This window comes from Saccopteryx leptura, chromosome 10 (assembly GCF_036850995.1).
Source record: "Saccopteryx leptura isolate mSacLep1 chromosome 10, mSacLep1_pri_phased_curated, whole genome shotgun sequence".
NCBI classification, from domain to species: domain Eukaryota; kingdom Metazoa; phylum Chordata; class Mammalia; order Chiroptera; family Emballonuridae; genus Saccopteryx; species Saccopteryx leptura.
The window spans coordinates 4,985,891-5,000,686 of NC_089512.1; the positions used below are offsets into that span (position 1 = coordinate 4,985,891).

The 14,796-nt window shown below is 50.4% G+C and overlaps 1 protein-coding gene across 1 annotated transcript; it reads left to right on the forward strand.

Moving 5' to 3' along the window:
• The first annotated feature begins 7,164 nt into the window (after window positions 1-7,164).
• Window positions 7,165-7,590, forward strand: LOC136382440 (IQ domain-containing protein F5-like). The gene has a single exon (XM_066351688.1). It carries the CDS (start codon window positions 7,165-7,167, stop codon window positions 7,588-7,590), a length of 426 nt encoding a protein of 141 aa, XP_066207785.1.
• The last annotated feature ends 7,206 nt before the right edge of the window (window positions 7,591-14,796 follow it).

Here is a 14,796-nt window from a genome sequence, read left to right on the forward strand (position 1 = left end):
TTCGAGCATGTGGGTGTTGAATCAAAAGTCCTGGTGTGTCCGGAGCCCCTCCTTGGGGAAGCTTCTCAGCTTTTTGGAATTCCTCTGTCTCAGGGTCAATAGTCCAGTAAGGGTGAGGTCTGACAGATAAGCGGAACATCAAGAGGGCAGTTTGGAATTCACGTATCTATCACAGACTACTCCCGACGCCTAAATTCTTCAGTCACTCCAAACTTGGCAGTCACCCCCTTCAATGAGCAACAGCTGAACTGCATCGGTGACATCTGCCAACTCATTCAAGAGCCAAGGAAAACCACTTGAAATCATTTGGCTTGTTCTTAATTGACTATTGATTTTATTGCCAACGTCTTCGACTCTTGGCAGGGCTGTTCTCATTGAAAGGCTAATAGTGTTAAGTTTATCTTCTCCGGACACCCCCCCTCCCCTGCTACAATTAAACATGATTTAATTAACTCACCACTAGCAAACTTCTTTCCTCGCTTGCCTAACAAATGAGCAGTTTGGAAACTGCTGGCAGACTCATTTCCATTTTTTATGCAAAGATATTCTGCTGGGAAGTGATTTGAAGTTTAAAGTGTCTGTGTTTTATGTTCATTGCTCTCTGGTGAGTGAGGGATATGGTGGATTGCTTGCTTACTCTGGTAATGAGGATGCATCATCATCGAATTCTCTTTAGCACAGCTAAAGTGTCATTGCATGAGGAAGGCAAGGCCATTGTCTTGAAAGCGAGACATTTAAAGTCCATTTCCCCCCTCCTTTCTTGTTTTGACATGATGGATAGGCACTTGTAATAGAAAATAAGTCACGGCACGGCAACGTGTATAGTGCTCAAAACTCCCGATGATTTGCCGTGTGCAGACCGCCACGAGCGGCTGGCAGACAGGGGGTCTTCTGTGGGCCAGACTCTGTCTTCTATTGGCTTATACTATGTTCCCCAAAACAGACTCACTACTCTGAGATGTAGAGCTGCACGTGCTCTGGTAAGGAAGCGGGGAATGCAGTAGTGGGCCAGGGGAAACGCTGACTTAGAATGTAGTTACAGCAGAGCTTAGCCAATCCTACGGGAAGCGGGGTGGCTGGGGTGGCTGCTTCAGAACTGTTGTAAATTCAGGCGAGGGGGGTTGGCCTTTATATTCAACTGTCCGCGTTTGCTAGGACTGACTTGACAAAGTACCGTAAACGCTTGGCTTGGGGCAGCTCTGGGGAACGCAAGTCCCTATCAGAGCGTCGGCAGGGCGGACCTCTCCCAGCTTTTGCGCGGCCTCTGGCGCTCTGTCGGCCAGTCTCTGGCGTCCCTTGGCTTATAGATGGCGTCGCTCCGATACTCCTCCTTCATACAGCCCTCTCCCCACGTCTTCTCTCTGTGCACACTGGCGTCTGTGTCCACATTTTTCCTTTTTATAAGGACACTCATCATACAGGATTAAAGACCCACGCTAATCACCTCATCTTAACTTGACTACAAAACTCTTGCAAAAACTCCATTTCCAAAGAAGGTTCCAGTCTGCGGTCCTGGGGTTAGGACTTCAATATATCATTTTTTGGGAAGGGGACAGAATTCAACCCATAACACCAATCAGAAGCCAATTACTGGCTGCAGGGTTTACCTTAGGAGAGATCTCTTCCTTATGGTCAAAGGCCAGATCTTGACTAGATCTTTTCCTTATGGCCAAAGGCAGTTCCCAGTGTAGGTTACAGCAGTGACCCAGCAGTAGCCAAGATCATAACAGCTAAGAAGAGAGGATCCTTCTGCAGCTGCATAACCACTACACACCCTTTATGTCACTCATATCTACTTGCTTCCCATGGTAAATTTTCACCATTTAAGAATAGCTTCTTGGGCTCTGGCTGTTGGCTCAGTGGTAGAGCGTCAGCCTGGCGTGCAGGAGTCCCGGGTTCGATTCCCGGCCAGGGCACACAGGAGAAGCACCCATCTGCTTCTCCACTTCTCCCCCTCTCCTTCTTCTCTGTCTCTCTCTTCCCCTCCCGCAGCTGAGGCTCCATTGGAGCAAAGTTTGCCCGGGAGCTGAGGATGGCTCTTGTGGCCTCTGCCTCAGGCGCTAGAATGGCTCTGATTGCAACAGAGCAACGCCCTGGATGGGCAGAGCGTGGCCCCCTGGTGGGCGTGCTGGGTGGATCCCGGTCGGGCGCATGCGGGAGTCTGTCTGACTGCCTCCCCGTTTCTGGCTTCGGAAAAAGAAAAAAAAAAAAAGAATAGCTTCTTGGCCCTGGCCGGTTGGCTCAGCGGATAGAGTGTTGGCCCATTGTGTGGACGTCTCAGGTTCTATCCCCGGTCAGGGCACACAAGAGAAGTGACCATCTGCTTCTCTCCCCCTCTCTCTCCTTCTTCTCTCCTATTTCCCTTCCCGCAGCCAGTGGCTCAATTGGTTTGAATGTCAGCCCCAGGCATTGACGGAAGCTTGGTTGGTCCAAGTGTGTTGGCCTCTGGTGCTAAAAATAGCTCAGTTGATTTGAGCATTGGCTCCAGACAGGGGTTGCTGGGTGGATCCTGGTTGGGCGCATGTGGGAGTCTGTCTCTCTGTCTCCCTTCCTCTCACTTAAAAAAAAAAAGCTTCTTCAGTATTCATGTTGGTCTGAGATGGTCCTGGTGGGATCCAAGGCCCCAGCATCCCCAACCCTCATCTCCAGGGTCACCACATTCACTGACATCCCAGCCCCTGGGCCTCTTTCCTATCTGAGTCCCCCTCCATCCTGGGTCCCAGATCCCTTGTTCCCCTGGGCTCCATGTGGGGTCTTTCATGTGCCCTTGGAGCACAGGGACTTGATTTGTCACCTACTAACTCAAACACACCGGTCCAACCAAAACATAGAACATCTCCTATCCCTCAGGTTCCGGTGCCGGTCCCACCACAGCGTCCAGGCTACCATGGCTCTGTCCCCAGTGATGCCAGATGTCCTTTCTGTAGCACGCGGTTCACACAATGTGCCCTCTTCAGAGTCTGTCTTCTTCTTCTTCTTTTTTTTTTAATTTATTCATTTTAGAGAGGAGAGAGAGAGACAGAGAGAGAGAAGGGGGGAAGAGCAGAAAGCATCAACTCCCATATGTGCCTTGACCAGGCAAGCCCAGGGTTTCGAACCGGCGACCTCAGCATTTCCAGGTCGACGCTTTATCCACTGCGCCACCACAGGTCAGGCAGAGTCTGTCTCCTTTTGCTTAGCTAATTGTTAGAAGTTCAGGATGGAGGCTTCTTGTATTTTTTTTTTCTGAAAACAACAAGAATTAGAAGCATTAGGAAAGCATGTTGAACGCCGGAGTCCATGGCACGCAGCGGTTCCGAGCACTTCACTGTACCCCTTTATTTCTCCCATTCCCCAACTTACTCCCGTCTTCCCCACCCTTCCCCCCCATTAACGTCACACCGACACCTACCTGCAGCCTTCAGCGGCCTCCTTCTCGTCTATTCCCCACAACTCCGCACTGGCCCTCAGGGACCCCTGGAGCTGTGACCCTGAGAGAGGGACAGGGCCTCGTGATGACCAGGGGGGTCAGAGGCTGAGAGCAGACAGAGATGGACACTCACCCATTTCCTGACGGATCTTGAGGCCCTCGGGGAAACAGGAGGACAGGAGAATACTTGAGACCACTTGAGCCTGAGCTGTGGGGGTCCTGGCCAGTCCTGGGGGCTTCGTGGGTGTTCTGGCCCGCCTGTGTGGGCCCTGCTTTTCCGGGTGCCTGGCCGCTGGGTGACCTACAGACAGACAGGAGCAGGACATCCGGTCATGGCAGGGGGTTGACTCGGTTCCCCCAGTCCTGCTAGTCTCATCACAGATGATTATTGCAAATTTTTGTGTATATTTTTCTTATCCCCACATAATGCCTTCACAACATGAGTTTAAATATATGCTTATATTGAGTTCATCTTGATTTCCTGAATTTGCTTATCTTGCTAAATCTTTTACACCATTTATATCAGTGCACACAGAGCATACCACTGTTATTAGGTATGTATGCCATTGTTTAAACAAATTGAAAGTATTATTTTTTTAAGGTGAGAGGAGGGGAGGCAAAGACAGACTCCCACGTGCGACCTGACTGGGATCCACCCGGCAAGCCCACTAGAGGGCTATGCTCTGCCCATCTGAGGCATTGCTCCTTTGCTTGCAACTGAACCATTTTAGTGCCTGAGACGGAGGCAATGGAACCATCCTCAGCACCCGGGGCCAACTCGCTCAAACCACTTGAGCCATGGCTGTGGGACGGAAAGAGAGAGAGAGAAAGAGGAAGGGTGGAGAAGCAGATGGCTGCTTCTCCTGTGTGCCCTGACTGGGAATTGAACCTGGGACATCCACACACCAGGCTGATGCTCTACTGCTGAGCCAACCAGCCAGAACAAATTGAAATTCATTGAATAAATGCCAACAAGCCTTTAACGAGTATCATCATATACCTTTGTGTCAGTGGGTCAGTATTTGGAACATTCTTTTTTTTTTCTTTCTTCTGAAGTGAGAAGTGGGGAGGCAGACAGACAGACTCCTGCATGCGCCCAGCCAGGATCCACCTGGCATGCCCACCAGGGGGCGATGCTCTGCCCATCAGGAGTGTTGCTCGGCTGCAATCTGAGCAATTCCTTTTTTTTATTTTTATTTTTATTTATTTATTTATTTTTTTACAGAGACAGAGAGTGAGTCAGAGAGAGGGATAGATAGGGACAGACAGACAGGAATGGAGAGAGATGAGAAACATCGATCATTAGTTTTTCATTGCGCGTTGCAACACCTTAGTTGTTCATTGATTGCTTTCTCATATGTGCCTTGACCGCGGGACTTCAGCAGACCAAGTGACCCCTTGCTTGAGCCAGTAACCTTGGGTCCAAGCTGGTGAGCTTTGCTCAAACCAGATGAGTCTGCACTCAAGCTGGTGACCTCGGGGTCTCAAACCTGGGTCCTTCCACATCCCAGTCCGACGCTCTATCCACTGCGCCACCTCCTGGTCAGGCAATCTGAGCAATTCTAGCACCTGAGGAGGAGGCCATAGAGCCGTCCTCAGTGCCCAGACCAACTTTGCTCTAATGGAGCCTTGGCTGCGGGAGGGGAAGAGAAAGAGAAAGGAAGGAGGGGGGAAAGGGTGGAGAAGCAGATGGTCACTTCTCCTGTGTGTCCTGAATCGAACCTGGGACTTCCACACTGCAGGCTGATGATCCACTGTTGAGCCAACTGGCCAGGACAAATTGAAATTCATTGAATAAATACCAACCAACCTTTAATGAGAATCATTATATACTCTTGTGTCAGTGGGTCAGTATTTGGGACATTCTTTATAGCCAAAACTCTGGCCACTCTGCTAGGAAAGAAAGGACAGGTGTTGTAGGTGTTCCTTAGAAGGGGCTCTACTATTGGGAAATGTCCTGGTGTCTGAGTCATAGATACCCTTGTGACATCATGGCTCTCCCCACATCCTCTCTTGCCTCCAGAGCTGTGGCTGGCGGAGGATAGACCTGAGGGCGATGGGAACATCTAGCTCCCGACCATGGGTAATTTAAGGCAGAGCTGAGACCATTTGACCACCCACCTCTGTAAGAGTCAGATCCACCCAAGCTTTCTGGGAGAGAAGTGCATTTCTTTCCTTTGTAAAGTGATGAGAAAGAGAGAGAGGGAGGGAGAAGGGAGATGAGAAGCATCAACTTGTAGCTGCTTCACTTTAGTTGTTCATTGATTGCTTTCTCATATGTGCCTTGACTGGGAGGGCTCAAGCTGAGCCAGTGATCCCTTGCTCAAGCCAGTGACCTGGGGCTCAAGCCAGTGGCCTTGGGACCATGTCAATGATCTCGCACTCAAGCTAGCAACCCTGCACTCAAGCTGACGAGCCCGCTCTCAATCTGGCAACCTGGGGGATTAGAGTTGGGGTCCTCAGCATCCCAGGTTGATGCTCTATCCACTGCGCCACCACGGGTCAGGTAGTGTATTTCTAGTAGTTACTTTAGGGTGGGGTCCTTCACGTCTGAGGTCCTAGGAAAGGCCAGGAAGCTGAGGGTGGGGTGGACTTAGCACCTAGTGATGAGAGGACACTTTTACTTTCACCCACGTTTTTCTCTTTAGACTTTAATTAGAGATGGATAGAAAACCTTCCAAATTATTATAAAAAAAATAACGATGAAGCCACATTGATTGAACAAAGCTTGAAGGAGAAAACTCTAGAAGGGACTCCACCCACACCCCCCACCCTCATGGGTAGATGGGTCCAGAAAGTCCTGTGTTGGGAAGTCTTGTGATATCTCTAATACTTGTGGTCCAGTGGTGGCCCAAAGGTCTGGGACCATGTAATTTATTGTCTAGAGGTGCTTCTAAGGATGCCAGTGAGGCAAAGGAGCACTTGCCAACTCTACACCAGGGCACGAAGCATAAACCCAGGGCGTGCCAGGCCGGCCAGGGTGAATGGTCACCGTGCACAGAGCTAAAATGAACAGGGATTGCCCCTGCTTTGCTTGTCCTTTTCCCTCGTTTCCTCCTTGCGCTGAGAGGTGTGGGTGTGGCCAAAGTGCAGGGGTGTGAATCCAGACCAAACAGGGTCCAGAAGTGTGTGTGTGTGTGTGTGTGTGTGTGTGTGTGTACACACACAGAACTTTGTACTGATGTGTTAACTGGTGTTTAAGCTCTTAATCAAGTGTGGGAGGTGGAGGACTCTTTTAATACTGTGATGAGGCGGAGGGAGATGGCGGGTTGTGGGTTAACCTGAAGTCAGAAGTGAGAGGGGCAGGGGATGCCTCCCTTCCAGGGGTGGAAGGGTCTGAGGGGAAGAGACATGGATCTCAGGTAGGCGGTCAGGTCCCGGTGAAACTCCGGGCTGTCTCACCTCTCCATCACGGCGTATCTTGCTGTGGGCGGGCCCTCCAGGTCCACCTAAAATGGGTGAAAACGGGGTGAGGCTGCAAGTGCAGGCCTAGCTCCATTTTACAAGTGGGGACCCAGAGACACAGGGGGCAGGGTGATGTGTCCCATGTCCATTCATCAGAAAGTGGCAGAGGCCGGGCCACTTACTAGGTTTCCTGGGTCCAGCCTTTGCCAACAGCTCTTCTGAACAGCCAGAGGAAGGGGTCGTTGTTGACAGAGGATCAGGGCCCCTTCCTGGCACACTTTAGGGCCAAAATGTGTGTTTCCTAAATGTCCCGTTTCTTCTTACAAGGTACCAAAAGAGTTAAGATCATGATGCTGCCAGAGGAAGCAGCCGCTGTGCCTATCCAGGCCTGGTGGCGGGGCACCCTGGTGCGCAGGACGCTGCTGCACGCTGCGCTCAGAGCATGCGTCATTCAGCACTGGTGGAGGCAGGTGCTGGCGAATCGGCAGGAGAAGAAGCGGCAGGCGGTCCTCTACTTGTATACGCGACAACTGTGGGCCGTGGTCCGGCTGCAGTCCTGGGTCCGCATGTGGCGCGTCCGCCGCTGTTACTGGCGGGTGCTCCACGCGGCGCGCATCATCCAGGCCTACTGGCGCTGGCATTGTTGCCATAACCGCGGTTTTATTCAGGGCCTTTATCACATGAAAGAAAACCAGCTGATTCTTCAACTCGAAATCTCTCTGGGTCCACAGATTTGCAGAACGCAACAGTGCACACCCCTTCCAATAAAAGAATGATCAGGTCTGCAACATCTGTGTCCCCAGCTCTGTCAGATCCATTTCAAAGAGGTCGTCGAGCTAATGATGGCAAATATAGGCACCTCATAATGGGCTCTGAGGACGTGGCAGGGCTTGTTGGGGGTCCTGTGTGGAGGAGGATTCTGAGAGCATGGTGCTGGATGAGCAGGGCCGGTGATCGATTAGCAATGTCTGCCGTGGTTAGGAGAGTTGGGGCCACCAAGGCAGTCAACCCCAGGACACTCCTTCCCAGTGCCTTTATATAAATGGCCCGCAGCAAGTAGTTTTGCAGCATGGAGTCCTGCTTATCTTTAGCTCCCCTCTCCACAATATTTAAAATATACTATTTTGAAAATGGTTGTTAAATATACATGACATAAAATTTACCAATCAAACCACTTTAAGTAAACAGCTGGGTGGCATTAAATAGATTTACTTTGTTGTGATACTATCACCACCATCCACCTCTGGAACTTTATTCATCTTGCAATATTGCAACTCTAGGCCCTGGCCAGTTTGCTCAGTGGTAGAGCGTCGGCCTGGTGTGCAGGAGTCGCGGGTTCGATTCCCGGCTGGCCAGGGCACACAGGAGAAGCACCCATCTGTTTCTCCACCCCTCCCCCTCTCTTTCCTCTCTGTCTCTCTCTTCCTCTCCCGCAGCCAAGGCTCCATTGGAGCAAAGTTGGCCCGGGCGCTGAGGATGGCTCTGTGGCCTCTGCCTCAGGCGTCAGAATGGCTCTGGTTGCAACAGAGTGACGCCCCAGATGGGCAGAGCATCGCCCCCTGGTGGGCATGCCGGGTGGATCCCAGTCGGGCGCATGCGGGAGTCTGTCTGACTGCCTCCCCGTTTCCAATTTCAGAAAAATACAAAAAAAAATAATAATAAAATTGCAACTCTATCCATTAAACAACCATTCCCCACTCTCCCCTGCCCGAGCCCCTAGCAGTTACCATTCTACTTTTTGTCTAGGAAGCTGATTGCTCTACATACCTCATATGAGTGGTATCGTACTGTATCTGTCCTGTTGTGACTGACTTATCTCACTTAGCATAGTGTCTTCAAGGTTCATCCATGCTGTAGTCTGGGTCAGAACTTTTTTCCTAAGGCTGAATAATATTCAGCTGTATGCACATACCACATTTTGCTCATTCATTCATTCGTGGATGGACACGTGAGTTGCTTCCACCTGCGGCTATCGTAAATAATGCTGCTGTGAGCATGAGTGTACAAAGACCTCTTTGGACTCCGCTTTAGATTCTTTTGGTATGTACCCGGAAGTGGGATGGCTGGGTCATGTGATAATTCTATTTTTAATCTTTTTGAGGCACTGCTATGCTCATTTCCACGGCAGTAATTTTTTATTACTATAATTTTTTAGGTTTACAGTTGTTCATATGGAAAATACTAAAATAATTAATAAATAAAAATACAAAAATAAACTGTGTTTTGCTCACAACTGTAAACCTACTTTTGCCCCACCCTGTATATGTTAGCTTTCTACTATAAGAAAGAGATATCTCTTCTCCTTATTTTATTTATTTATTTTTTTTGCAAGAGAGATAGATAGGACAGAGAGGAAGAGAGACAGATGAGAAGCATCAACTTGTTGCGGCACTTTAGTTGTTCATTGATTGCTTCCTAATATGTGCCTTAACTGGAGGGCTTCATCAGAGCAAGTGACCCCTTGCTCAAACCAGAGACCTTGAGTTCAAGCCACCGACCTTGGGCTTCACACTAGCAACCTTTGGGCTTAAGCCTGCAACCATGGGGTCATGTCTTTGATCCCACACACAAGCTGGTGAGCACACACTCAAGCCGATGACCTCAGGGTTTTGAACGTGGGTCCTCAGTGTCCCAGACTGATGCTCTATCCACTGGTCAGGCTCCTTATTAATTCTTCATTTATTAATTTATGTCGGTATAGACTGATGGGTTTATATTTAACTCAGTAAGTTATAATGTGCTATTGTCATAATATAATTTTGGTCCCCAAATTATTCCAAATTTGGCCACTGGGAGCTCCTCAGGCTGGCTTCTGTGTCCTGTTGACATGTCTCCTTCACTTGTATTTCCTACTTATTTTTCATGCCAAATATTCCAGACTTCTGAGATAATAAAAGATATATATTGGTCTCTGCCCCCCCCCCCCCCCCCCCCCCCCCCGTTGCTGACACAGGACTCCTAATACCCTTGCTATTTCCTAAGTGATAGAAGCAGGGTAGGTCAGTTGGTAAGAACATTGTCTCCATACAGCAACGTTGCAGGTTCAATCCCTAGTTAGGGCACATGCAAGAACTAGCAACAAATTGATGTTCCTCTCTCTCCCTTCTTCTCTCTCTAAAATCGATAAGTAAAATTTTTTTTTTTTTCTTTTTGCATTTTTCTGAAGCTGGAAACAGGGAGAGACAGTCAGACAGACTCCCGCATGCGCCCGATCGGGATCCACCCGGCACGCCCACCATGGGGCGACGCTCTGCCCACCAGGGGGCGATGCTCTGCCCATCCTGGGCATCGCCATGTTGCGACCAGAGCCACTCTAGCGCCTGAGGCAGAGGCCACAGAGCCATCCCCAGCGCCCGGGCCATCTTTGCTCCAATGGAGCCTTGGCTGCGGGAGGGGAAGAGAGAGACAGAGAGGAAGGCGCGGCGGAGGGGTGGAGAAGCAAATGGGCGCTTCTCCTGTGTGCCCTGGCCGGGAATCGAACCCGGGTCCTCCACACGCTAGGCCGACGCTCTACCGCTGAGCCAACCGGCCAGGGCGATAAGTAAAATTTTGAAAAACTTATTTAAAAAAGCAACAGAGACATCTTTCATTTTAGTATCTGTTCTCTGACCCCAGATCCTGTCAAGGGGTTCATGAAATTCATGTAATTTCCAGGATAATAAGAGTGTCCTTTGTTCTAATGAGATGATTCCAGTTGGGCTCTTCGATGGGTGGCAGGTGTGAGCTGGTCACTGGGAAGACCAAGCCATAGTAGAAGCTTGGGATTTTCAGCCCCTCCCCCTATTTTACTGAGAAGGAAAAGGAGTTGAAAACGGAATTTCCGGAAGTGTCAGAAGTGAAGTGTTTTGTATGAAGAGTAGAGAGACAGACAGGAGAAAACTCACAAGAGGGAGAAACTGGGTTTCTACCTACTCGGGAGAGGAAAACTGTCGCCTTTTGTAACTCAACTCAGTGGGGTTCTGGAGAACAGTCGCCTCAGCACTACCTGGAAACTTGTGAGAAACACACGTTCTCGGGCCCCTGATGCACTGAATCGGAAGTGCTGGGTGAAGGGGCCTGGGAGTGATGGTGACGGACGCTGAGTCTGGAAAGCGTTGCTCTCGCTCCATCTCTCTTAGGTCCAGCACCCGCAGTGGGGCCTCTGGGGGAGGGGGTGCTGCCCACCTGCTGCAATGGGCAGAGCTCAGCGGTTATCCTGGAGGCCCAGGTGGAGGCGGAGGCTGCCCCGCACCTGCTCTGCATCCGTGGAGGAGCCGGCGGGGAGGGGCCCTCAGGCGCTCTCACCCCCCCCTCCCCGTGGCCTAGTTCCAGGCCCCGGTGCCGGTGGCCCAGAGCTCTCCTCCTGACCTGTAGAACTAGGGGGATCCTACCCCTCCACACTCGCCTAACAGATGACCAGCCCACAATGAGAAGGAGCGACCCTGCTCCGCGGACTTGGTGAACCTGCAGTCTCAACTTTCCTGCCCACGGCAGACACTGCTAATCAATCCCCGGCTCTTCATCGTCCTCACAGGACCCCAGACAACCTCTGCGGCGTCCTCACAGCTGATACACGGGATGCCCAGGCTCTGCCATCGGTTTCCCTGCCCCTTCGCCCAGGCAAGGACCTCCTCAAGCTTGTCTAACAGAGATCGATCTGGTGACACCGAATTGGAGCAGACCTGATCAGTTCTTTATTGGGAAGGGGATGCAGTCTGTAATACGACAAATCTGGGACCCGAGAAAGATGTCAAGTTCAAGGCCCAGGTGGTTTGCTATGAGTTTGTACCTGCCCTGGAAAAAGCCACTGGTGCGGCAATTGTGCCAGCGCCAGTAGGCCTGGATGATGCGCGCCGCGTGGAGCAAACGGCAGTAACGGAGGCGGACGCGCCACATGCGGACCCAGGACTGCAACCGGACCACGGCCCACAGTTGCCGCGCAGAGAAGTCGAGGACCGCCCGCCGCTTCTTCTCCTGCCGATTCGCCAGCACCTGCCTCCACCAGTGCTGAATGACGCATGCTCTGAGCGCAGCGTGCAGCAGCGTCCTGCGCACCAGGGTGCCCCGCCACCAGGCCTGGATCTTTATGGCCGCCTGCTCTTCATCACCAAGCTTCTTTCTCCTCTGGGAGAAGGGTTGTTAGGAAAAAGTAGAAACACTCGGGAATATTCCCCACCCACCTTGCCCAGGGTGTGCCAGGAAGGAGACCTGAGCCTTTCTAGGGGTGACCCCTTCCTAGAAGTTCAGGAGCACTGGGCATGGCACTGGCTGCAGAGGACCCCTAGCTGTCCTGTCTCTGCCACTCATGCTTAACAGACACGGGCATCTCACGTTGCCCTCTGAGTCTCAGGGTCCTCATCTGTAACATGGGGCACACCTGCCCTAGCCCTCACGGGGTACATGGACCTGGTTGGCCAGTCTAGAAAGAGAATGCCCTGATCTCTGGGTCAAAGGAGTCTCAAATAACGGCTGGGCTGGACCACCTCCCTGGGTGCAGATGGCTTCCCTTCTGCGCCCACCCACAGGCTGGAGGTGCCGTATCCTTCGCTGCCTCTCCTGCCTGAGTCTGGCTCCCACCTCACCCTCCTCTCTCCCTCTGTCAAGTCATAGACGTTGGTCTCTGCTCCATCCACGCGGTTTGGAGTCTCTCATTTTCTTCTCACGTTCATTTCTTTCTGTTCTCACACCTTAATCAAACTCACGTACTTGCATACACGTGCACTCACACACACACACACACACACACACACACACACACACACTCAACATGATTCTAGATTGGGTTCCTTTTTATCTGGAAGTGTCTTCCCCAGCACAGCCCTCACCACCCGCTTCCCAGCTTTGCATGTCCGATTCCCACTCGCCCCGGTTTCTCCTCCCTACATGCAACTCTCAGGTCTCAGTCACCCAGCCTCCTCAGACCCGGGAGGAGCTGGGAGAAGAGGAGAGCCGGTCTCTATCCATTCCAGCTCTGGGCAGGACAGCCCCTCACCCTGCTGGGCCTGGGCATTCTCGGTTTATGATAGTTGGTCCTGAGTAACATTTCATAGCACTACCTTTCACTCACAATGACTGTACCTATCACGCAATGGTTTGAGTGACAAGTTCCATGATCATCCCATGCTATGGGCCTCAGAGAGGACAACCTGTGCCCGCTGGGTGACTTGGGTCCGAGGTGGTGCAGGCTGGGGTCCCCCTCACCCTTAAGGCTGCGGGCCTGCAGAGGCCTACCTTTGGTGGAAACTCTTTTCCTTTTCTCTTTTTCTCACTTCTTTTATTGTTTCCCACTTCATTTTCCTCAATACTCTCCCATTCTCTTTCTTCAAGATTCTTGATCTTTAGTTTTTTCTTCTTCTGTAATCAATGTTAGAGGGGAAAGACATGAATAGGTTGTTGTCTGTACAACTCTGTGCTATGCAACCACAGACTCAACCTCCTGCCTCGCTCAGAAACCCTCGATGCAGGACTCACATCCTGAATTAACTGTGGAAACCCACCTTCCCTTGCCTGCAACTTTGGGGGGACTGATTCTTTCTTACACAACATCAAATGCCCATGACTTGGAGATAAATGGTTTCAAGCACCCCTAAATTGTCCATAGTTAACAGCTATATGGTCCTGTTGTTATCAGGCCTGAACTTCTCCATGAAGTCCATACAAGTTGTTGTATGTTTTTTTTGTTTGTTTTGTTTTTTAATTAGAAACAGAGAAAGACAGAGAGAGGGATAGATAGGGACAGACAGACCAGAAGGGAGAGAGATGAAAAGCATCAACTCCTCATTGCGTACCTTAGTTCATTGATGGCTTTCTCATATGTGCCTTGATGGGGGGGGGGTGCTACAGCAGACTGAGTGACCCCTTGCTCAAGCCAGCAACCCTGGGCTCAAGCTGGTGAGCCTTGCTCAAACCAGATGAGCCCACGCTCAAGCCGGCGACGTCAGGGTTTCGAACCTGGGCCCTCTGCATCCCAGTCCAATGCTCTATCCACTGTACCACTGCCTGGTCAGGCCAAGTTGTTGTATGTTTTGGTGGTTCATTCCTTTTTATTGCTGAATAGTAAGTAGTCCATGGCATGGCTGTACCATAATTTGTACCCATGTGGTTGTTTCTACTTTTAGAGGGGGGGTTATTTTCTACCATGAAATCTTCATGAAAATTTTAGTGTGAACATATAATTTTAAAATAGCTAAGTTGATAGCTAGGGGTGGAATTGTTGGTTTATATGGTGATTCTATACTGAACATTTTGAGAGACCACCGAACTGTGTTCCACAACAACTACCCCATTTTACATTACACTCCCTCCAGCAAGGCATGAGACATCGTTTCTTTGCTGTATTGCGTATACTGCTATTCTGCAGAGATGATGTCAGCAGCATTTGCTGACGGACGATGCAGAAGGGACTGGATCTAGGTTTGGGGTGGTTGGTTAGACAACAGAAGCTGACACCGTCTGAAATCACCAACTAACTTGCCTCGTCCAACGGGCAACTCCATGTCCTCTGCTCTCTCATCTGTCATTCTCTCTGCATCAGACTACAGAGCTGATCGGTCTGTTCCACTTGAAACATTCTCCTTTTGGCTATTTACATAAGTAAAAGGGAGGAATCGGAGAGATTTGAATCAAATTGATTGGGTCAAGGCAGAAAAAGAAAGTTTTGGACAGTAGCATGAAGTGTGGGGAAGGGGCATACCTGTTTCTGCTATGTTATGTTTGAAAAACCTCTCAGATAGCAAAGCAAGATGTCAAGTAGGAAGCTGCACTTTGGGGTATAGAGTTCAGAGGAGGTAGCAGGGATGGAGACATAGATTTGAGTGGCATCAAGATTCAGCAGATATTTAAGACTCTGTGACTGGATTTTATTATCGGAGAATAAACATCAAGAAGACTAAGAGAAGTCTTAAGATTAAGCTCTTCTTAGGTGGGAGGCTGATTAACAGAGAAGCCATTGATAAGATGAAGAAAGAGGCCCTGGCCGGTTGGCTCAGCAGTAGAGCACCGGC

What these genes read in the sequence shown, in the direction of transcription:
- LOC136382440 (XM_066351688.1), top strand. Translation starts at nt 7,165, where the DNA reads ATGCTGCCAGAGGAAGCAGCCGCTGTGCCTATCCAGGCCTGGTGGCGG.